The sequence below is a fragment of the Schistocerca americana genome, chromosome 4 (assembly GCF_021461395.2).
Source record: "Schistocerca americana isolate TAMUIC-IGC-003095 chromosome 4, iqSchAmer2.1, whole genome shotgun sequence".
NCBI lineage: Eukaryota > Metazoa > Arthropoda > Insecta > Orthoptera > Acrididae > Schistocerca > Schistocerca americana.
In genome coordinates, this window is record NC_060122.1 from 621,869,712 (window position 1) to 621,894,780 (window position 25,069).

The 25,069-nt window shown below is 39.4% G+C and overlaps 1 protein-coding gene across 1 annotated transcript in view; it reads right to left on the reverse strand.

Annotated features, from left to right (window-relative positions):
* LOC124612798 (probable cytochrome P450 301a1, mitochondrial) overlaps positions 1 to 25,069 on the reverse strand; it is a 135,018-nt gene that overhangs the window by 63,158 nt on the left and 46,791 nt on the right. Inside the window, exons 3-4 of the mRNA XM_047141202.1 lie at positions 19,529 to 19,662; positions 8,822 to 8,934 (exon numbers count right to left, since the gene is read on the reverse strand). Of these exons, the coding sequence (XP_046997158.1) occupies positions 8,822 to 8,934; positions 19,529 to 19,662 (247 nt within the window). The remainder of the gene's footprint in view (positions 1 to 8,821; positions 8,935 to 19,528; positions 19,663 to 25,069) is intronic.

Genomic DNA, 25,069 nt, shown 5'->3' on the forward strand with positions numbered 1-25,069 from the left:
AAGTTTTTTAGTTGCGTATTCCTTTATTAAAGCCACTCCATGCACTGTCGTCGAAAAGAATCATTCCTTACTCATCAATCAATAGACTCAAAAATTGCGAAAATGCATGAGAAATATTACTTTATACATCTTCGCCAGGGTAGCTAGGACATGGTCGTTAACCTTACTTAATTCACGTGATTGCCCAACCACAGTGGACAAGGTCGTGAATGACCGACTAAAAAAGGTTTTTCCCGTATTTACTGCATTGTCGACAGCAAGTTCATAACGAAATTCAGTCAACAAATTACGAACGCTGATGAACAAAGACTGAGGCATTTTTTTCCTTTAGCTTCCATGATATTTTCTTATCTGTATCATGAATATTTGAAAGGAGCGGGTTTTTATGTATAATGTCAATAGGTGGTAGCACTCTCGTACAGGTAAGTTGAAAGTAATGCTCTATCTTGCAGACGCTCTTTGCATTTCGCATACTACACAGTGACAGTGATGAGAGGAGCAATACGGCGTAATAAAAATGTGTGTCCACTTAAACCACACGATCACTGAAACTTTCGAAAAGCACCTCGTTGAACAGTGTTTAGGTGCTTCAAGGACTTCAAAGAAGGCCGACTTGTCTTTCCTGTGCAAAGTGGACATGGTGTTTCTGCTGTGATAGTGATCACATTTTTGGATTGTCATGGAATGATTTACCAGCACGCAGTTCCTGCTCACATTGCTTCACGGCAGCGTACTATACATCAGTGCTGGCTAAACTAAGGAAGCATACTGCAAGGAGAGGATCAGTAGTTTCTCAGACTGGGTGGCAACTTCACCATGACAATGTGCGGCTTTACATCGCAAATCAAATCGTGCAGTTACTGGCTCAGTTCGATATTACATGTGTACCGCATCTGCCTTAGATCCCTGATCTTGCTTCCTGTGATTTTATTTATTCTAGTCACTAAAGGCAAAGCTTCAGAACATTTGATATGAGAACTCTGACGCAGTGGCGAAGAAAAGAAGGGCGATTTTCAAGGACCTAACAAAGAATGACCTACACGACGTTTTAGAGGACTGACAGAGACTATATAAAAAGTGGATGCAGGTAGGAGAGGAGTACTTTGAAAAAGGTCATGTAAACATTGAAATGGAGTAATAAACATCTGAGAAGAAAATTAATCTGAGTCTTTGTTGATCAGCTCTCATATTCAGTGCCACAATAAGATCAATAAATCGTTTAATGACAAAAAATTAAAAATTATCATGGAAGATTGCCTAGCGTGCAATTCTCCAAAGTTTTCACCTTTAGAATTACACGGTACTGAGTCAAGCTAGCGAGGAAACTGATGGCAGTGAGGTTTTCTTAAGATTTCTTTACCAATCGCCGAGTTGCCTGGTTGTAGCTCTGTCACAGAAGAGGTAAAAACATTGGCTTTAGCAAGAATGGAACTGACAGCTAATGCAGTCATCCCTTTGAAGGGCAAACACCTTATTGCTGAGTTAACTGGGAACTGTAACAAACATCATTATCTTGTTGTCCCAAAGACGGATAACAGACAAGTAATTTGCAACATAAAAGACGAGATTAGCTGTATTTTTGCTTGGAACAAGCTACCTAAACTCAGGAACACAAATTTGCTAGCTGTAAGTCATCAGTTAAGTGAGAACCATTTAACATTTTTTACCAGACTCACGAGAAAATATCAAATGGATATAGCGGGATAATTCTAAGTCACTTCCGGAAGTAAATCGACAGTAACAATGGAGGGAAGATTAGGAAGGGTTTAACATCCCATCGACGTCGAGGTCAACGAGGAAAACCTAAATCTCGATGGCCGAACGCGAATTTCAACAGCCGTCCTACCGAATGCGAGTCAAATGAAAATATAATTGTGCAGAAAACTGTCAAAGGTGAAATATCCCGTGTAAAAGTATTAGAACGAGCCATTCCCACAGAAGAATGTAGATGTGTATTTAGTTCTGTAAAAGAATGAGGAGCAGCCATCATCACAGCTTTCGGCAATTTTTTTGAGATTTTGCTAAGAGGCTATAACTTACGAAGCAGAGGTAGTGTTTGAAAGCGGAGGTAGTGTTTCGAAAGTTAGATGTAGACAGGAAGCAGACTACAAAAAGTATTACACTCTTGGGAACTATCATACAGAACGTACTAACGCTCACTAGAGTTATGAACAGATAAAGTTAGGTGACAGTGTACCGATTATTTAACAAATTGTGACATGTGAAATATGTGCAGTGACCATCATTTCATTTGTATACTAGACTACAAGATTTGTTATGCAAACTGTCTTTGAAATTAACACAATAACTGTACACTAGTAAGTAACAAATTATAATAGTTACTAAAAATAGATAATCCCGTACAACCGCCAACGTCTTTGCATGTGTATGTAGCCTGCTCTGACTTCCAACCAATATAATACTGTCTTGCCGACTTTAACAACGCAGGCAACATAACTTTCAGAGCAGCTAGGGACTCATTCTGCATATCACCAGCAGATGAAATGATGTTAAAGTTAGCATCAAAGACCGAATTAAATTTAGCCACAAATAAAGTTACTATTTAAAGTAGAAAGCTGTTCTAAGATTCTGACAATTATCTATGAAGATTCCAGTAGCCTAGAGGCTTCGCTAGTGTGATACCACCAGGAACTAACTGAAGTGCAAACATCATCAAATGCGAATTGGTGCATAGAAATTCCAACCCATGCTCAGCTTAATGAACCTCTAACTGAAATTTCGGTTTCTCTCCATCTGCAGATCGACACGTCTATTGTTCAGACAAAGTTCGCTTTTACTGACAAAGCAGTATCGGCAGTTATGTTGTAATTGTGGTGTCACCGCCAGACACCACACTTACTAGGTGGTAGTTTTAAATCGGCCGCGGTCCATTAGTACTTGTCGGACCTGCGTGTCGCCACTGTGTGATCGCAGACCGAGCGCCACCACAAGGCAGGTCTCGAGATATGGACTAGCACTCGACCCAGTTGTACGGACGACGTAGCTAGCGATGCACACTGACGGAGCCTCGCTCATTTGCAGAGCAGATAGTTAGAATAGCCTTCAGCTAAGTCAATGGCTACGACCTAGCAAGGCGCCATTAGTAACATTGCATGTATCTACAGAGTATCACTTGTATCGTCAAGAGCGATGTACCACAAGTATGGATTTAAGTTAAGTATTCCAGAAGCTACGTACTTTTCTTTATAGCATACTTTACGTATCCTGTTTCAGACCTCACGCCCATCTGCGTGAGCTTAACGCGTGCCTTTCGGCTACTTCCGTGGCGTGGCTGTCTTGCTACGCCACAACAGTAATCATTGCAAGTAGATATGAAACCGAACGTCATTTGTAGCTTTCAAGATAGTGTGTATGAAAATATTCCTAAACGAATTGTTTTCAACTTTATAATGACCAAATGAACAAAAATTGTTATATCTTCATAATGTTTACAGTATAACTCCTGGTAACGCAGAAAATTTAAGAAAAGTTACAGAAAAACAAAAATAATTACAACTACTGAAGATTATGGCCACTCAGATAATTTCTCCTGATCTTAATTTTTGGTGTTCATGCTGCAGTTGGTGAATATGAAAACTACTCATAACTACGCTTTAGCTCTGATCGCTAGTTACAGAAACAGAAATAAATTCATTAGACAATTCGTTTGATCTAGTCGACGGCTAGCTGCTCCGTTCTCTCAAACGCAAGTACAAGGTGCTCAAGAAAAAACTCAGCTGTGGAGACGTATTATTCCTACTGTTGGACTGACACATGGCAACATCACAGTGTATGTTCGGCAACTGTGTGACCATCGATTTGCTTCCTGGAGTGACAAAGAATCATCCTGCTATATTCACTTAACATTTTCTTCTCATTTCTGAATTATTCTGAATTACGGGAAGACGCACAGGCAGCAAATTTATATTTTTGATTCCAGAAACTTGTTACAAGCATAAACTACAGCTAACCTCATCTTTCAAGTTGTGAATTATCCGTCTTATCCCCTATTGGGACTACAAGGTAGCTATGTCTGTTACAGTTGTCCATTAGCTGAGTAGTAGACTATTTACCCTTCAAAGGTAAAACATTGCGTTAGCTGTCCGTTCCAGTCTCGCTGAAGACAAGATTTTTTCCTCTTCTGTGACAAAGCTACAAGCAGATCGGCTGTCAGTAAAGAAATCTTAAGAGAACTTTCCCCCAACAATTTTCTTCCTACCTCGATTCCATACGATGTAGGTGTAAAGGTGTAAAACTTGGAAAATTGTTCACTTGCTAAAGCCTGCTTTTTGTGTTTCTGCAGAGGTATTTATTACTTTTTGTGAACAGACAATTGTACGACTGAATAATGGCACTGAGTAATTTGTTAACAGCATTTCGTTATGTAACCACCTCCACAGCTACTATTCCAATTTCTTTCCTCCTGTGCACCGAAAAACAGTGAAGATTTTAGAGGGTTCCAGGAGAAAAATAAACTGCACATGGGAATCCGTGTCCGAAACTATCATCCACCAAGGCAACAGAGCATTGCATTCATAGGAGACAAGACCTTTCTACGCAAGTGGCACGATCACCACCGGCGATCGTGCCAGTCAGTCACGATCACTGAATAACAAGTAACATTTTCGAGACGTTCTGCGTACGGTCTGTCATCATTCGAAGTCACGTTTGCTGCCAACGGGGTGGCCTAGTAGCAGGCGCCAGTGCCTAGAGTTTCGACGCTCTGTAGCGTCGTTGGATGACGTTTCCAGTCACGAATTCCTGTGAAATGCTCTACAACCACTCGAAGTTTGTCGCAACATTACTGGGACACCACGCACAGGGTATTTCACAATACCTATTGCAGGCTTCTGTAATGGGACTTTATAGATAAAGTATTGATAAGGAACCCATGGGCAGAAATGTACCGTTTGGATATAAAATAAGCTCGCAGATCATATCACTTTCAAATCTCTCTTTTTCTGCTGGACACATACAAAGTGAGAAGAGAACGCCGTCGTCAGGCGCTTTCGGCATTGTGACAACATGTACCACTTGCGTTTGACTACATAGGAGGCTACGAGAATTTGGTACGTTAGCAGCTAGGAAGGTTGACTGCGGTGCACCACAGACGCCCCGCACTCTCAGCTTTTAACGGGGCATCTTTCATCATGCAGAAGAGAACGCAGCGACAAGTACTCGCAACATTGTCCAGGACGTGGGCTCCTGTAGAGCACAAACGCCAGAGCTCATTGTCTCCGCTGTGTGCCATGCTGGCTGATGTTACAAGGCCAGGACAGCCAATCATCCAGGCTGTTGCCCCTGCTGAAACTGATGAAGAGGCTGCTGTCCCATTTCAGGAACCATGGGTTAGTCTGTCATCTCCACAGACACGCCTCCGCTGTGGTTGCATTTACAGAGCGGCTATCTGTATTTTTCAGACACTCAAACCATCCCACTTCGTTAAAGGCCATCGTTCATGAAGGGATAGGAGAGTTATTTAGCTGATCTTCCGTCCTGAATTTTCCTCCAGAATATCAGACTTCATTTAGGCAAATTCAGTTACTCGATTCAGTCAAAATATTTATGTAACTGAATTTGTCTCGTGGAAATCTGATATTCTAGTGGCATAGTTCCTCTTAAAAAAATAAAAAAATATATTGATCGCTGAATTTCTGTTGTTAATAACGTTACAACAAAGCATTTCTGTTTGTTTCATGGGTTTCTGGCCACTGTTCGTCCTGGCGAAAACAGATTACAAAATCTGAGGTGGAAAAGGTTAAGCTGCCTATTGTGAGTGTGTGTGTGTGTGTGTGTGTGTGTGTGTGTGTGTGTGTGTGTGTGTGTGTCTGTGTCTGTGTGTGTTTAATGGATAGAGGTATACAGGACGAGTCGCGTAGGACTAAAATTCAAGATATCGAAACGTGGTTTTCGATCAAATGTAGTATACAGAGTCACACGTAAATTTGTTGCGTAGTTAGTACGCTAACGCTGTTATCAATGGTTTGTCAAATGGAGAGATATATTTTTTTAACCGGATTGAGAAGCTTCTAAAATGACGAACGTAATGTTCTAACGCTTATTAATGTCATCTTCGAAACTTTTCGCAAGAGTGTCCAAGTAACGTAGCTAAACTTGAAAGGCAATGCGGTCAGAACCAGCTACTGCGATGTAAACGCCGCCAGGTCTAGCTCACGTGCAATGTTCCATCGTTGTATCAAGCTTGTGCCCATGAAAGCTGTTCGCTTTAACTTGAGTACGTAAATTCATCTGAAATAGTTTTCTCAAACACTTTCTGATGCGCTAGAAGTTAGGAGACAGTGCCACCTAACAACAGTCATAGCAGAAACTGTACATAACGACGTATTAAGTAGGACTAAGAGCAAATGAGTTCAATTTTACTTGTTTGTAGCTTTGGCGCAATGCATCGCGGTTTGTTTCACAAGCCCCTAGTCACTGTTCGCCTATCTGAAAACAAACCGGGTTCAGTGGGTTGGATGTAATTTGAGGTGAAGACTTTGTGCACCTCAACCACACATCGGATCAAAAAAAGTCATAATTGCAATTTGTCTCGAAGGGTACATCCAGTGATACCACACTCGACTCACCACACAACCTCGAGCGTGGGTGGCGGGAGGCATCTCCGAAATCTCCAATGAGACGCCCAGTTTTTATAGGAAATTAAGATTCTACGGCAAAATCTACATGCGTTTCGCCTGAAGCATTTTCTTCGTTTCGCCACAGGTGGCCCTGTAATCGGAGGGATAGAAAAAAAAAATGGTTCAAATGGCTGTGAGCACTATGGGACTTAGCATCTGAGGTCATCAGTCCCCTAGAACTTAGAACTACTTAAGCCTAACTAACCTAAGGACATCACACACATCCATGCCCGAGGCAGGATTCGAACCTGCGACCGTAGCGGTCGCGCGGTTCCAGACTGAAGCGCCTAGAACCGCTCGGCCACACTGGCCGGCGGAGGGATAGAAATGGGCACACAATCCTAATGTACGACATGCTTCTCAACGGCCTTTGATTATCTAGAAGGACGTGGAACCACCTCCGCCATGCTGCGAGGGTAGGACAGGTCAGTATTTCATAACTTCTAATTGGAAACCCCATTCGCAACGTTGTATTCCTTCGACTTTTTGAACAGGAGACTACGTGACGCGCCATCGTGACTATGCAGCGAACTACGACGTATCATAACAGACAGTACCCTGCGACCGCAGTTCACTTACAGTGCAGACGTACAACAGAGAGGGGATCTAAACATTGCATTACTTGAGCAGCGTTTATCTCCCACAAACCTATATATCATTTGGACAATAGACGCTCAAGTGGAGGATGAATGTTGCAACCACAGAAGAAAAATTGAAATGCTCCTGATTTACGGAGAATGGAGGAGAAATGTATAGGCTACTGTTGCCTTATATGCCGAGCGTTTTCCAAAGAAAGCTCGCTCTCACTCTTTCTTTTAGAATGCTGTAAACGCCTGTATGTCTGAGGCAGCGTATAAGGGCCCGGCAATTACACTTCGATTCCGGCATGTCTGTAGGTAGTATAGTCACAATGCTGCATCTTCATAAATGTCATCCATACCACGTGTCACTGCAACAATAACTTCATGGCTTCGTTTACCATAACTGGATAATGTTCTGTGAATGGGCACATCAACAAATGTGAACGACCCCCACGTTCTTGGCCAAGGCACTATTTCCCGACGAGCCTAGACTCACAAACCATGGTAGCGTTAAACCTGCCTAACATGCATCACTGGAGTGTAGACAATCCCCAATGGTTGCGGCAAGTTGACAATCAACATCCTTGGTCGGCTAACGTATGGTGTGGCATCATGGGGAACAAACTCATTGGTCCGTATTTTATCGACGGCACGTTGAATGGACGACAATATCGAACGTTTTTGGAACAGGAACTATCGTTACTACTGCAGGTTGTTGCCCTGGACGTTGGACAAGGTATGTGGTTTCAGAGCGACGGCTGCCCAGCAGATTACACAATTGAAGCATGGGAGGAATTAGACCGTGTTTACACTGGTCGGTGGCTCGGCACAGATGGACCTATTAATATGTCCCCTAAGTCGCCGGATTTGGCGTCGCCGGATTTCTTTCTCTGGGTTTATTAAAAAGGTATGGTACACCGGCAAGTGCCAATAGGCCGTGACGACATGACTGACAGCATCAGAAACGCCTGTGCTGTCGTTCCCGCAGATATAATTCTGTCCCATGAAAAGTGGGCCACTAAGTGTACTGATGTTGGCGGTACTACGTCTGAACACCTACTCTAATTGGAAAAGCAGAGTAGCGTTCTCCTCGAGCCATGGCCACAGTGGCGCGCCGAGTAATCCCCTGTTCGATATATCGAAGGAATACAACTTTACGAATGGGGTTTGCTATTGGAAGTTATGAAATACTAGCCTGTCCTATCCTTGCAGCATGGAGGTGGAGACCCACGAGCCATTGGATAATCATTGTTCACTGAGTAGCATGTCGTTATTTACATGGTGTACCCATTTCCATTTCTCCGTTTACAGCGCCATTTATAGCGAAACGAGGGAAATGTTTCAGACAAAACGTATATTCTGCCGTAGAATCTTAATCTGCAATAAAAACCGTGGTTTCCCATTGAAGATTTCAAATTTGCCCCCCAATTTGCATCGCTGGATGTCCTCCTCCGAGACAAATTGTAATTATAACATTTTTTGATACGATGTCTAGTTTTCGAGAGAGTTCAGTGTCTTCAGTTAAAATGAACACCCTATAAGAGCAGGCTGCTTCTTGCTGGTTTCCCGCGCCCTGGTGTGACGTTCAGTGGTTGGACTCACGTGATAGCGACGCCCAGGACATCACCAAACCAATCCTTCCTGGTGACTCCCCGGTAGTATTTGATGGACTGCACCGTGTCGCGCACCGGCCTTGGGCCCTCATTGCGGTACACCTGAAACAGGAAACCTGTAGGCTGTTCATCGTCTGCCAATAAACTAGACTGGTGAGTGCATCAATCGCTTACCGTATTGAAATAAAAAAGCTTTAGTTTAGTCTGTTTTATTTTTAGATAGTCAGTCGGTTTAATATTCCATGGATCACTTCCACGATAAATCCTAATACCTACAACGAGTTATTTTATATTCACGTCATAAACTATTTTTTAAACATCACAAATTATTTTGGACATATGGCTACAAGATTATCACATATGTGTGTCTTTTGTAAGGCGAAGAGGTGTGAGGTAGTAATTCCTACCCGCCACTTTTTACACAAACAGCAATAGAAGTTCTTGTACGGAGTAGAAGGAATTGTAAAGAAAAAATTTTTCAATTTATTTTCTAGTTTTACTTAGTTGTGTTTGTCAGACATATTATATCAGTCAGCAAGTGTCAAAAATTTTTGGTTGCAATATTGTGCATTCCTTTTTGTGCTAAAGACGACGTTAATGTGCTGTAATGAAAGTCATTTATTCTTCTAGTCAGTTAATAAAAACAGATCGCACATTATCTTATTTATTATAATGACCAGTTTTGGCACGTTTCATCGGTCATCGTAATGTTATGAGCGCTGTAAAGATATGAAAGTGTTTGTTAATTTGGGAAGTCAGCTGTCATAACAAGAGATGAGAAATACAGTAGTATGAGATTTGGCTGGAGCTTTACACAATGTAGACGAAAGGTCAGAAATACTACAGCGCGGTGTTTATCAACTGGCTGGAGCTGACAGTGTGCTGCGTGTGATCAGAACATTAACTGCTGCTATTTGCTATTCCCCCACGGGTTAAATACTGTACGAAGGCCGGCGTATTTGCTGCATTACGTCATCTACAGCCAGTAGAAACTTATCTTACGTAAAATGAATTATAATTTTGAATAAAATGTGAAAGCAGTAGGAAAATTGTATGTATAGCGTTACGTAAAAACAAACTGATAAAACTGATAATACAATTGTTTAATAATCTTCTTATAAATTTATGAAAGATTTTAAAATGAACGCCAGATGATGACGACTTTTGATACTTCTAGCGTCGCCGTGTGCATGGAAATATTAACACAACGACAAATCGTAGCCAAAAATTATGCTGTAATACGCCATTGGCTTGAAGACTCTTTAAACGGCCGCGGATGATCAAAAATGAAGGTAGAGGACGCTGTTACCATGGAGACGTCTTTCAGATGGCCGTTAATAGTTAAATATGTATTTATTGGACCCTGTTGCCGTGATGATGTTGTGGTTGCAACAGCCGTTAGCTGCTGAAGACGTATGTAAGAAAGGAAGTGAGTACTATGATGAACTCCTGACATGTGTTCCTTAAAACGCGTTTTAAAGTTATGTCCGGTGTCTCCAATATATACTCTTTCGAAATCACTACTTGTCAATTCATACACCATGAGCGAGAATAACGGTCAACATCATTTCCAGTCGAATGCTTTAATTTATTTAGAAGGGTATTGATGGCTGGAACGGCAATGAAGATGTCAGTATTTCTAAAAAGTCTGTTGATTTTATGGGATACTGTTTCCATGTAAATGATTTTAGAAAATGTTTGTTCTGGCAGCAATTTAGGGTTTTTTGGATGTACTTTTTAATATAGAACAACTACAATATTTGAATCATAGTCATTAGCAATAGCGATTTGCTTCAGAATCTCTATTTTTTTCAGCTGATCAAGTGTAAGTGGAAATCTCAACATTCTGTTGAGCATGGTTAGAAAAAAGACTTTTTGTGTCTTATTGGGTGGCAAGAACTGGCATAAATGATGATGTCAGTCAGTGCTGGTTTTCTCAAAATAGCATGAAAATGTTTAACGTTATTTTTAAAGGTAGCCAAATCCAGATAATTTATGGTTACTCATTTTCATGTTCGATTGTGAAAGAATTAGGTGTACATAATTCAAAGCAGTGGTCAAATTATTTAACTTCCCTTTAGACTCATTACATAATAAAAGTGTGTCATCTATGTAGCATTTGTAGTACATACTTTTCCTGAAAATTTGCCAATTATCTCTAAACAGATCATCAAGAACAGGTTGCTGTTATTTCCTTACCAAGTTGTTAAAATTATAAATCCCTTACCTAATCAGGTTTTGACAGATCTTAAAATATTTAAAGAAGTTAGAACAAAAATAATGAAATTAAATTCCTAAATTGGCTTCAACAAGTATTGTTTAGAGTTGATGACCATAAATGAATATGCAGCAGTGAATATTGATATTAATTTCCGCGTTAGCTCCTTTGTACAACGAAACAGCAGCATCTTATGGATGAAATACGAAATTAGGGATGCCAAAAAAAGGTGCTTTGAACCATATGATGTAATATTTACATTTCTGTCTCAGTAATCGAATGGCCTCCTTGTACTTTTATATACTACTTATAACAGTTGAAAAAATAACTTACATATGATAATCTATTAATGAGAAACACACAAACAAAATTAACAGTCTCTCAATCATCAACCAGAAGTTCCATTTGACCCATCCCACAGACACATCAATTTTACCTGCGAGTGGTAATGGATATCCAGTTTTCGTCTTCTGATCTGATATTACTCAATAAGGGACTAAAATATAATTTACTCCCACCTTAAATTATTCAAATGTAGAATATTTTATTACTGGTGTCAGAGTCGCCACTAAATGTACAAAATTAAATAAACATGACACATGCAAAACTGCTTTTAAAAGCAAAGACATAACAGATAAAATAGGAACTGAAATCCAAAATTAAAAATCTTCAAGAAATAAAGTTATTCAAAGAGATTAATAAGGAACTTGAATCACATCATTCCATAATTACAAAAACAGATGGAGGTAATACTCTGTTTATTATTAAACAAGAAGACTACATTTCTAACACAACTAGTTTCTCCAATGAAAACGAGATGTAGTTAAAGATCCAATTATTAAGTTTCATTCCAGAATGAGAAAATTAATTGATGACAATAATTTTTTATTTTCACTGAAAGATTAACTACAATTAAAAAATATTAACTCACAATTGCCTAAAATTATGTCGCAAACTAAATTACACAAGACTGACCATCACAGCTTCCTAGAGCTAATAATGTTAATTGCCCTTCACATGCCCTCAACAAATAACTAAACTAATTTTTTTCGAAAAATACATCTTTGAAAATAACTTCTACATCAAAAATAGTTATCATTACTTTATGATGTAACTATTGGACCAGGAGCTAGAATTTCTTCACTAGACATCAAGAACCTATAACAAATATTCCATACTTGAAACTACTAATATTTTTAAAATCAATTTGCTGAAACAGAAAATTATAAACTGTGAAGAAATTATGGAATTCATTGAACTCATTGAAGCTACATTAAGCTTTACCAATTTTCTTTCGAGTACAACACCTATACACAGAATGATAGCCTAGCAATAGGAAATTTCCTTGCCAGTACCATTGCCGATTTTTTTATAAATCACATACAAAGGGCATTTTTTACACATAACCCACAAATTTTCAGGAAAATTACCCCCTACAAACACTACATAAATGACATTCCTTTATTATGTAATGGATCTAAAGAATAGTTAAGGAAATTAACCACTGCTTTTAATGATGTACTTTCAAATCTAACTCTCACAATCGAACTTGAACATCAAGGAATTTTTTGGTCTTGACTATCTCTAATAATAATGGTAAACACTTTTTGCTACTTGTGATTGCAGGCTTTATTGACGTATTTATTATTTCCTCACCATGCATTACACTTATCATTGAGGGTGAGACCATTTCCAAAAAAACAGTCTTTGATAGTTTTAAGAACATTGTTTACCAATTCTTCATTTGCTGTATGTATTATTGGATTGATTACAACACTGGTGTCATCTGGAAAAAGAACCAATTCTGTTCATCGTATATTAGGCCTGTATATTAGGTGCAAAATCGTTTATATATGTGAGGAACGATAATGGAACTAAGACTGATCCTTGAGGAATCCCCTATAAGCTCTTCCACCAATCAGAAGTACTGTAATTCACAAATTAAAATGCCTTAGATAGGTCACAGAACAAACCAATGGTGCCATTTTGTTATTTAATACTTGCAAAATTTGGTGAATGAATATGTAAATGTCTTTCTCAGCAGAGTAACCTTTAAATTGTGATTTACTGGGGATTTTATTGTTGCTTAGGTGAGGTACTATTCTGGAATAGATTATCTTCTCTGAAATTTTAGAAAACATGTCAGCAGTGAAACAGGTCTGTAGTTATTGACATCTCTCTTCTCACCTTTCTTATAGAGTGGTTTACCATTGGGATATTTCAATATCTCTGGAAAGCTGCTTTGAGTTAATGATATATTACATATTTCAGGTAAGACAGGGCTTATTATTTAGGGACAAATATTTAGTGCTCTATTGGAAACGCCACAAACTCCAGATGAGATTTTACTTTTGAGAGAGTACATAATTTTCTTAATGTTGAAGGAGAAATTGGTGAGACATTCATTTCATACTCTTCATTTTTCTCTTGAATTGTTCGTCCCTAGATTTTCTACAACATTTAACAGTGATTGTTAAATATTTTTACTACCAGTCATTCACAATTTATAACCATTCCATCCAAATCAGTTCTGACATTATCTTGTTTTGTGGCTGGTCATCCTGTCTCTTGTTTCACTACATTCCATATAGTCATAAGTCTTTTATCTGAATTACTGATTTCTGGCAAAATGTGCATTTTTCTTAACTGTTAATGACTTTTCCTAGTAATTTTGAGTAGTTTTTGAAGTGTGCAACTATTGCTGGATCTCTAATTGTTCTTGTAACAGATATATTTCCTTTTTCGCTTCGGGATACTTTAATCCCTTTAATTATCGATTGTTAGTTAACTTGGCTATTTAATGTCCTTTCTGTTTTGCTTACACAGAAAGCTATTTTCAACAATGATGTGGTTTTATCATGGAACAGATTTAAGTTTATATCACCATTTGGTTTATTATAATTTCATCCCATATCATTTCTTATAAGCTATTCTTAAAGACATTTGTTCTGGTGTCATTGATTACTCTAATCGAGTTTCACTGAGGAGTATCAGTACTGTAAGGCACTATGTTGTTTGTCCCAAATAACTGTGCATGATGATCAGAGAGAACATTTGTTACTGGGCATACAGATATTTTATTGCTTTGAGTATCATCAAAGGAAACATTATCAATTAGCGTCTTACTGCCTTTGTCCACCTGTGTTGCACAGTTAAGTACCAAGATCAAATCGTAGGATCCACATCATTTTCCCTTTCAAAATCCTTTAGAAAATACCCACAGACTATTGACTGCTTGCTCCTGTCTGATAGAGAGCACAATATGGAATCTAAATTCCTCACAAACAGTTCCAAATTTCCCAGTGGGGTTCTGTATACAGTTACAACTGCAAGTGAAAAATTTTTCACTACTAATTTCCAAGCAAGTACATACTTTTCTCTACTGATCGGTACAAAGTCTATTTGTCTGCAGTTTTGAACTTCTGTTCTGTCTTAGTATGTGTAACAACTCCTCCTTTTCACATATTTGTTCCAGTAGCTATGTATCACAAGCTCACTGTAGAAAATATCTTTGTTCTGTATTTTCCTAAATGGCTACACATGTAAAGTACAAGGGGCCCCATTTTTTGCTATACCCTCTTCGATTTTTTTCACTTTTATAGCGTTCAAAGGACAGTGCTTGTAACTGATTCAGACGCAGGTCTCAAAGATTCGAAATAATCACCGTTTAATACTACTAGACTTCCAAGCACTTTAAGGAAAAAACATTCCAAGCTATTCAGAAAGTCACACGTGGCTGACTGGGTAGCCGTAAAGACTTGTTACTGTAAAGTCAGTGGTTTGAATCTCACTAGTAATGTTTTGTTTTTACTTTTATTTAAATTCCATCTTTATTAAGGAATGAAATATTAACTGACAAATATGAAATCACAGCTTTTTAATAAAAATAAAATCTTTAAATTTCTAATTACTTATCACATAAAAATGTGAATATGCACATAACATTAAAATTTATTGTAAAAACATCGAATAGAAATAAAAAACTTCTGGGTCTTCCTCTGTTCCACAAGTACAGAACGGCGTTTCTACCATGTGATGACTGTGAAGATGTTTACTTAAACATCTATGGTCAAATCTGAGTTTGGCTATTAAGAAGGCAAAGTGCCTAGGCAATACCTTTCTATGAGATTTTGTGGAATAGAGGACAAGCAGGTGAATTGCTGTGTACTTCTTGCTTTTGTGCCTTATACTTAGCAGCACTCGGAAAATTTCAATGGCAATTGTTTCGAGTTTTTTGGAAATGGTGTCATACTGTTTTGGGATATTGACGTAAGGTACAGATCTTCTGTAAGTATGAATAAAACCTAAAAGAGCGTCTCTGAAGTATCCCTTGGTGTCAGAAGTCAATCACTCTGGTTACGAGGCAAGTCCTATCTGTGGGGCTGGGTCTTGACGGGGTACTTTCTGTCTTTCACAGGTACTACTCGTTCTGATGGGTCTCACTTTCAACATTGTGAATTCTCGATTTCCAGTGAGACGTCGCTCTCGATTATGAACAGTAGATAATGGAGTCAGATCATTACTTGCTATGGAGTGGATAAGAATCACCATGGTTTTCCTATGGGGACTTCATGTTGTTGGCTCAAGAGTGGGATCACACAAGAATTGTTCTGTTCTTCAAATTGGAGGGGAAACTCTAAGTTAGTATTACATTGAATTTCTGTATCATTTTATTGTGTATATTTTGTACTGTATTTATACTTTTAAAATATGTAGCCAAACTCAGTTTGCTTTATATTACAAACTCATTTGATTCCTCTTCTTCTCATATAACACTAAGAAACGTAAGTGGGCAAAACCTTCACGTTCCCTAATAGCATCCACAAATGAATTGTTTCATCGCTGTGAGGGCGACAATTGCAAAACTCTGCCTGAAGGACACAAGAATCGTATTGGTTATAAATTTCGTTGTTAAACTTGAAGTAATTTTGGTATAATATTAGATTTAGTAGTTCAGTAATGTGTAGTTTTCTTTATGGTAATAAGTTGTTTTCTATTATATCATTTTCTCCTTGTATGGGAATGTTGGTGTACAGATTTGTGATATCGAAGGATATGAATTTTCCTTGTTCTGTGATGTAGATGTTTTTAATGGTGTTTGCTAATTGTCGAATTTTTCATTCTAAACTGTTGCTGGTATGTCTAATACTGTGTACATAGATGATTCTCTTTTTTGCTAATTTTGTTTGTTGGGCTGTCTATGTACTTCACTGTTGGGTTAATTGGGATTTGAGTTTTGTGGCTCTTTCACTGTTGATAAAATTTAGGTGTCTGTGGGTTCATTAGCATATATTTCACTCAAAATTGTGTTACAGCTTTTTACTACTGTTTTGGTCAATGCTGCAGATTTGTTGGTGGGGTTACGCTTAATTTTGGTGATGATATTTACTTTGAAGAAACCATGCATCATATTTGTGTAGTCATTTTCATACATTGGGACTAAACTATTCCCTTTGTCTGCTTTCAATGCTAATGCATTTCTTGAGATAAGCTTTTAGTTTATGTTATTTAGTGTAGCGTGTTCTAATTTTATTTGGTGATTATATTTGGTATGAGTTAATGCATTTTAAATAATATTCTGTACAAGAACGGTTGACTGAACACTGGATAGACATGTGTCTAATAGGATAAGGGAGACTGCTCATTGCATACAGCTCCGCAAACAAATTTCTAAATAAATTGCCACTATTACATAACTAGAGTAAAACATAGCTTGTAAAATACGAGAGTAACAAGGAAAACACTAAATTAATGGCATTTAGCTGTTAAAATGGCCAAGCCTGAATCTCCAACTACTACCGCATCAGGATACCATTGAAAGGCCTCTTACAAAACATGCAGAAATTCTGGTCTAATGAAAAGGCTATCAGTGGCATCAGAGTTAGTGTGCAGATACTCATGATGACACAGAAACTGAAATTCAGTGTTCCAAAAGAAAAAAAGTAAGGCTGAAGCCCTGAAATGCTGAATCCGTGAATTTTACAAAATAAAATCCAGTAGTACTGCCTCAATTTAATTCTCGCGCCCACACAAAGATTGGAGATATACTTATTGGTATCAGAGCTGTTGAGAAACCGCTGGAAGCGCTAAAGGTGAAAGAATCTCCAGGCTTCCTTTCTGTCGTATACAATTCATAAACTGATAAATGGCAACACAGTTGGCCCCTTTTTTAACCGTAATTTTTCGTAGGTCTCAAGAACAAAAATTGCATCCAGCAGTTTGCAGGAAAACAAAGGTCACACCCATCTACAAGAAGGGTAGAAATGATCCATATATCTTTCATACTTTTTTTTCGTACAATCTGAAAATATTCTATGGTTAAATGTAATGAGGTGTTTCGAAGTGAATGACCTCCTTCATACCAACCAGCATGAATTCCGAAACAATCGAACACGTGAAAAGCCTTAGCCAATGACATTCGGGAAGATGCAAATTTCTTGATATCCGAAGTGCGTTTGCATAAGCCCATAACAATACTTGTTAATAAAAGTGCTATTATATGGGGAATCAAACGAATTTTGTGCCTGCATGAAGGATTATTGTGAGAGAGAACGCAGCTTGGAGAGTGACCTATAGAAACAGAAAAGTGCAGTCATACTCAAGGAATATGTTATGGGACCTTTATTGTCCATGTTTAGGACATGGCAGACAATATTCTTCTTTATAATTTCATGAAGCTGTATCTAGTCAGGAATCTAAACTGCAAACCCATACGCAACGTTCCCTTGGGGACCGCGAAGACAAGGTTACACTAATTACAGGACACCCAGAGCCGTCTAAGCCATCAGTCTTCTCGTGCGCCATACGCAAATGGAGTGGAAAGAATCTATGACAGTACAAAATATTCTGTGCCATGTACTTCACAGTGTTCTACAGGGGACAGATTTATACATTGATGTAGACTGCCCTCTAGCGAGATGGACATGGCATTATTAAGGCGACTTTACAGAAGGCGGAATTGATGGATGAGTACCTTTCACATCAAGTTACTCGCTTACTTCTATGTAGTTAAAATATGTCCAGGGAGATAAGTACAGCTTGCAGCACCACTTTCAGCCAACGATGTACTTTCAGTGACTTGCTGACAATGATGTATGCCTGCTTGTCGTTGTTTCGTCGCGTTCATTTGATGCAGTTATCTATTCCTGCTCCTCTTTATTTCATCTTACCTACTACTCTCCACTTAGCAACGTTTCTTCCCAATATTCTCACATCTAGGCCTTTTCGGTTCATTTCTGGGATGGTTCAAAAATGGCTCTGAGCACTATGGGACTTAACATCTGAGGTCAGCAGTCCCATAGAACTTAGAAGTACTTAAACCTAACTAACCTAAGGACATCACAAACGTCCATGCCCGAGGCAGGATTCGAACCCGTGACGTAGCGGTCGCGCGGTTCCAGACTGAAGCGCATAGAACCGCTTGGCCACACCGGCCGGCTTTTCTGGGATGTATGAGTACTTTCTCGCATATCTCTCTGGCATGAACGTTCTCTATGTACCTGCTGCGTATCTTCTTTATCTCTCTGCGATGAACCTTCTGTATGTCTCTGATGTGTATGTTTTATGTTTTTCTGGCGCATACCTTCTCTACATCTCTGTTTATTTACCTCTGACTGTCCCTGGTATGTATTTTCTCGATGTCTGTGAGATGTACCTTTCCCGCCTCTCTCGTGCGTATCTCTGCTATGTACCTTCTGTATCTCTCTGGAATGAACCTTCCCTGCGTCTTTGCTATGTACTTTCATATTTCGATGGAATGTACGGTCTCTACAATTCTGTTTATATCTGGTGTGTATCTAGTACGTACTTCCTCCATGTTCGTTGTGTGTACCTTCTGAACATTTCTTACGCGTACCTTCTCTATACAGGAAGATCAGAAACAGTCTGAAAAGTTTGTAAGGGTGTTGCAGGGTGGGTTGGACTAAGAAATAATTGTTAAGAAAAAAATTTGATATGTTGCTCCGTTTCCGAGTTAATTAGCACTGAATTTATCCTATCAAGCCGTTGCGTGCGCTAATTCGAGCTGTCTGCCAGACACTGTTAGTGTCAATTGTTCCCATAGCGTAGATCGGAGCGCACGAGACTGCTTAGTCTTTGGGTCGGGTTCAATCCTCACCACCGTCCTATGCCCAATTTTTGTATCGCCCTCTTGCTCGGCTTTAGGAAATCAAACGAAAGACACGTTGACGAGATCGTCCTTGGCGGGATGATTGAATTTGCGTGCGCAATAGCCGGATTGGCTAACTTCAGTGCTAATTAACTAGGAAACAGCACACGTATCGAATTTTTTTCAAAACAGTTATTTCTCAGTACAACCCAACGTGCAACAACTGTGCAAAATTTTCAGACTGTTTCTGACCACCCCGCATATCTCACATGTACCTTCTCTATATCTCTTGTATATACCCTCCCCGCGTCTCTCGTATGTATCTGGTATATTTCGATGCTACGCATCCTCTCTACATCTCTGGTACGAACCTTCTCTTCGTCGTTGGCGTTGAAGCAGAAGACCATCGGTGGCCTCCCTGGGAGGCCCACCAGCTTGGCGATGTCCCCGTACTGCTGGTGCATTTGGAACATCATCTCGGCCATGTCCGTCGTCTTGTAGTCTCCTGCAAGTAAACGAGCAATTCCGGAAATCTAAAATTTTTGAGTATGCTTTACAATTCCGACTGGCTAATCTAAGATGAAGGTAAGCAACGTATATAGGGAGCGTCTTATAAGACGTAACACTCTTTTCATTTGGTGAATGATTTAAAATATCATAAAAAAGATTTTCGGGAAAACAGTAGTACGCCCTATTGCAAGTAACTTTGTTATAGGTATAATGTTATTAACCGTTATATTAACCGAGATACTGGAACCAGTGCGAAAATTTTCAATGAAACGGTATATTCTTTAACGACATTCGAAAACCCTTGAGAAGACGAATATAGTGATATTACGCTTGCTATGCTGGCGTCGAAATAATTCAAAAAAGTGTCTAAGACAAGTGTTAAAATTCGGAGGCAAGGCAGCCAGATTCCGCTATGCAGACTAAAGAGCGGTGTAGTTTTCTACTGGCACGTAATAACGGCGGAGCCTAGCATAATAACCCGCACTGGTGGTCTTCACACCACAACAGAGGATTCTTGCCGCTCGATATCAGGACGTTTCTCAGATTACTTTGCTAATTATCTCGAAGCCAAAATTAACAACTGTCGTGTTATTGTGCTTGTATTTCTGTGAGCTTTGGAATGCTGCTATAAGAATACAGTGCTCCATGTAAGCCTGTGCTTAGGAAAATATCTGTATAAAGTTACGTACCAATCGGACCTCTCGCATCCGTACGGCTTAAATTTACATAAACTGACGGTATTTTGACTATTTATAACGTCAACCACCTTTGAGGTATAAATACATTTAAACTAATTTTATTTATTTAAAGTTTACATTTAGAAACACAATTTTTATACTTTTATTGGTGAATTCTTAAGGAAATACAGTTTATTCTCACTCTACATCAAGTGTTCTTATAGTATAATTCTCATAGCAAATTTGCGTAGAGTCCACAGAAAATAGCAGAATGTTTTGAGCATACACGTTTGGTGCACTTATGCGTGTAATATGATGTTTTCTATCTTTCTTCGCTACACAATATGCCCATTTTCTCCTTTTCTTAGCTAGATCTTACGCTGCCCTTCCAAGATCCGGTGCTACTAATGAATTCCTTGACTTCTTACCTCTGCTAGTTGCTTTCACAAATTGACGACGAAAGTACGACGGCCCATTTTTTTTATTGATAGTCAGTTTCATTCAAATTACGTGTGTATTCGTTACACGTACGTCGACGACGTTCAAGAGAACCACCAACGGACAGCACCTTGTTTTTCTCTTCATACTGTAGCATCGCATCTTCTGGTCCACGGTGTCAAAGCCCCGTTTTGTGGTACTGTATGTCATTATAACTTCAGGCTTCTTTTATTCTGATGCAGATACTGTTGCCTGGTCATGAAGAGAGCTGATAACGGCAACAACTTTGTTTTTTTGTAAGTCTGAAAGCTTTCGTGGCCCTTGTCACTGAAGTTAAAATCTTCTGGTTATTAGGCCGCGTCATGTTTCTTAGGGACGTAAGAGGCTTTCATCGAACCTGTTTGAAAACAAAATAATGTGAAGTATACCTGACGTCCTTTAGGTGTAGTAAAATCAGCAGGCAGTTAACCTTTTTTCCGGATAGTACCTATCAGATCTTTCGGCAACAAATAATGAACTAAATCGAGATCCGTAAAAGAAATTAAGTCCATAATTTTCAACTTCAGTCACCAGGATTTTCACAACATCCTCTCCAAGATGCAAGGCTCTGGTTTCTTCCTCTTTCCTCACCTTCAGCTTCCAGCAACAGCTTGTTACACTGTCATAAATTGACCAGAACTTTATTCCGAATCTACCAGATTCAGATGGCATGTTTGTCGAAATGGACTGCGACCTGGAAATGTGACCAACTGTTCATGGACAAGTACCATCCTGGAATGTGAACATCCTTCAGGGTACTTTCCCACATCTCAAAAACTTCTGTGATTGGTCTGTTGACCTATGATCACATCGCGCAGCTGCGTTGTCAGAGCACATCACCCTCAGAATAGCATGTAAGCGGTTGAAAGACATAACTTCATTGTGCAGCGGTCGGCCGTTCTCAACATTCCAAAGCTGATTTATGTCTTCACTTCTAGACTCGCAAACGTCAGTCAGAACCAGAACACCAAGAAACTTTTCATGTTACAGAAATCTATATTCATCCAGTCCTTGCAAACGATTCAACCTTCCTTGTTGGTCCACTTTCTCAATAAGGGGTACACGAAAGAACAACATGAAACAAGACTCTTCTTTATCTTAGATCCTAATCGAATATATTGTAAGTCCCTAGTCTTCTTTCAATACATTAAATTCGGTCTGTCTACCAAAAATTCCAGCCTGAGGGGCTGTAGCCATATTTCGTTACCATTACATGAAAACAATAAGTCACATTCAGCAGAATTTGCTTTAAACTGTTCTTCTCCTTTGTCGTAATGGGATTCTTCGTGGTCATCATCACCTTCGCCTTGTTCTGAGCTTTCAGCGACCTTTGCGTCGTTATCATCATCATTGAAAATTTCAAATCCAATAGGTGGGTCTTCAGACTCAGCGAACTGCTCAATCAGTTCCCCTACCTCCTCATCTGATAGTCCCTTTCTCCGTAATATTTTCAGTTTGTACAATAGACAACTGTTACGAAACAGTGCACCACAATAAGCATATGCTTGTTACGAGAAGAACTGTTGAACACTGAAAAAAGACCAAAGTGAATCAACAATAACAAGTGATTTATCAGGCTTGCGCAGACAATCATCTAATTGTTCAGAAACTGCTTCCAACCGCACGGGTTCGCGATGTCCATATAGGAAGAAACGTGAACCAACACACAACACAAAGCCATATGTTCATCTTTATAATGTGTGTGCATGTGTGCTTGTGAGTATTTGTTTCACGTGTGGACTGTACACGACCATACCGTCTGCAGTTGAGAAGGCTGTGTGAAACAACTATTCACCTTCGAGAGAGGTGCGCATTGTGACATAGTCAAGCCCAGAACAGTGTGTGCCGTTCTAGAAAACATGATCCTGAATTGCAAGTACATCCACATTGTAACTGTGACTGACTTGATGAGGTTTAAATATCATACATATTTTAAGTCGCCTCACCTCTTCGGTGTTTTAACGCTTCCAAAATAATATTGGTCAATTTCGCTACCTGTTTCTACACATCAACAGCTGCTAGAACAGTAATAAACCAGTAAACCTCTTATTCTTTAAGCAATCGAACTCCCATGTATGAAACAGCTCTTTACAAGTGAGTTAATTTGTTAAATATTTCTCGTTAAGCATGTAAGAGAGAAAAAAAATCTGGAAAAGGCCTGAAATAATGTTTGAAATTTGTTGGTGGTCGCTAAGTGCTCACATTGTCAAACACTGGATGCGTATGATGTGTGTGATTTGTGCTCCGTTTTAAGCAAAAGCTGGTTTTTCCAGCATCTAATTGATTATGGTGTCATATCTCCTGAACCTGTCCGTAGCTAGGAAGAGGAGGTATTCAGACAGTTCTACTTTGCATACATGCAATAGATACAACCAACTGTCAGAGTTGAGTGGAGAGGAGCCTCGTGTAGCCGTAGATGTAGGTAACTTGCAGCAGTCCTCAGCAATTAGGAGGCCTAGGTTAGTTGCAAAGTCTAGCAGAAAGAAGGTTCTGCTGCTAGGTAGTTCCCACGGTAGAGGTGTGGGCCAGCAGTTGCAGGAAGTGTTGGGGAGTGAGTACCAGGTCACCAGCATTGTGAAGCCCAGTAAAGGATGTGTGCAACATTGACTCGTTTTGAAGTAGTGCAGTACATGACCTCAGTTCATGGCTTGTAGAAAATAAACTATCGTTAAATCACGGTAAGACTATAACACACAATTCAACAAAACCTGACGTTTTAATCTCACAGAACGGGCATATGATTAGTGAAACTGAACAGTTCAAATTCCTAGGTGTTCAGATAGATAGTAAGCTGTCGTGGAAAGCCCACGTTCAGGATCTTGTTCAAAGACTTAATACTGCCATTTTCAGTATTCGAACGGTATCAAAAGTGAGTGATACTTCGACACGTAAATTAGTCTACTTTGCTTATTTTCATTCACTTACGTCGTATGGTATTATGTTTTGGGGTAACTCTTCCCATTCTAGAAGGATATTTTTGGCTCAGAAACGGGCGGTTCGGGCAATAAGTGGCGTGAGTTCACGAACCTCTTGTCGACCTCTGTTCACGAGTCTGGGTATTTTGACATTGGCCTCTCAATATGTATATTCCTTATTGTCGTTTCTTGTTACCAATATCAGTTTATTTCCAAGAATAAGCAGCTTTCACTCCCTTAATACTCGGCAGAAATCAAACCTCCATTTGGATCAGACTTCCTTAACTCTTGTGCATAAATGTGTGCAGTGTACTGCTGCATCCATTTTCAATAAGTTGTCAGTCGAATTCAAAAATCTTAGCAGTAATCCACGCGCTTTCAAATCGAAAATGAAGAGTTTCCTCATGGGTCACTCCTTCTATTCTGTCGAGAAGTTCCTTGAAAAATTAAGCTGATTCTCATTGTATTGCTGATAGCGTTTGCTTAAACTTATGGACTGACTTTTTTTCAGGTTCATGAACATTTATTTTTATCTGTTATTACTTTTATGTTGTAAGTTCATGTACTGACACGTTCCATGACCTTGGAGATTTGCTCCTCAATTTGGTCCTACGGAACTTGACATGTAAATAAATAAATAAAAACAATGGTACAATTTCACAGAATCATTCAGAGCTATGTGCAGACACTGTCTGCAAACTGTGTTGCGAATACGGGTAGCAGTAAAGAAGAATGAAATTAAAACGTCATGTCTGATGCTGCAGTTTTATTGCATGAGACCCGAAAATGCAGTGTAAACTGTTTTCCTGTGTCATCATAGTCTTTCATGGTAGCATGCTTTAAACAAAATTTTCTCGGTTTTACCTGCCCCGCCACTTTGAATAACACACTCGAGCTTTCCGTAGCTGTCTCTGCCATCGTCATCAAGAGTTAAAACCACCGACTTGCTGGAGTTGGTACGATGTCCTGCTTATAAAGAGTGGTCAAAAAAATGTTCAATTGTGTGTGAACTCCTAAGGGACCAAACTGCTGACATCATAGGTCCCTAGACTTACACACTACTTGAACTAACTTACGCTAAGAACAGCACACACACACCCATGCCCCAAGGAGGACTCGAACCTCCAGCGGACAGGGCCGCGCAATCCGTGCCATGGCGCCTCTAACCGTGCGGCCACACTGCGCGGTAAAGAGCGGTCAGAAAGAGTTTTAAAAAACTTACAAATACGTTTCCGAGTTATTTAGCGTTGAAGTTAACCAATCAGGTCGTTGTGTAAGCAAATTCAAGCACTTGCACGCGCTAAAATGGCGAGACATCTGTGAGCCCGTGAGT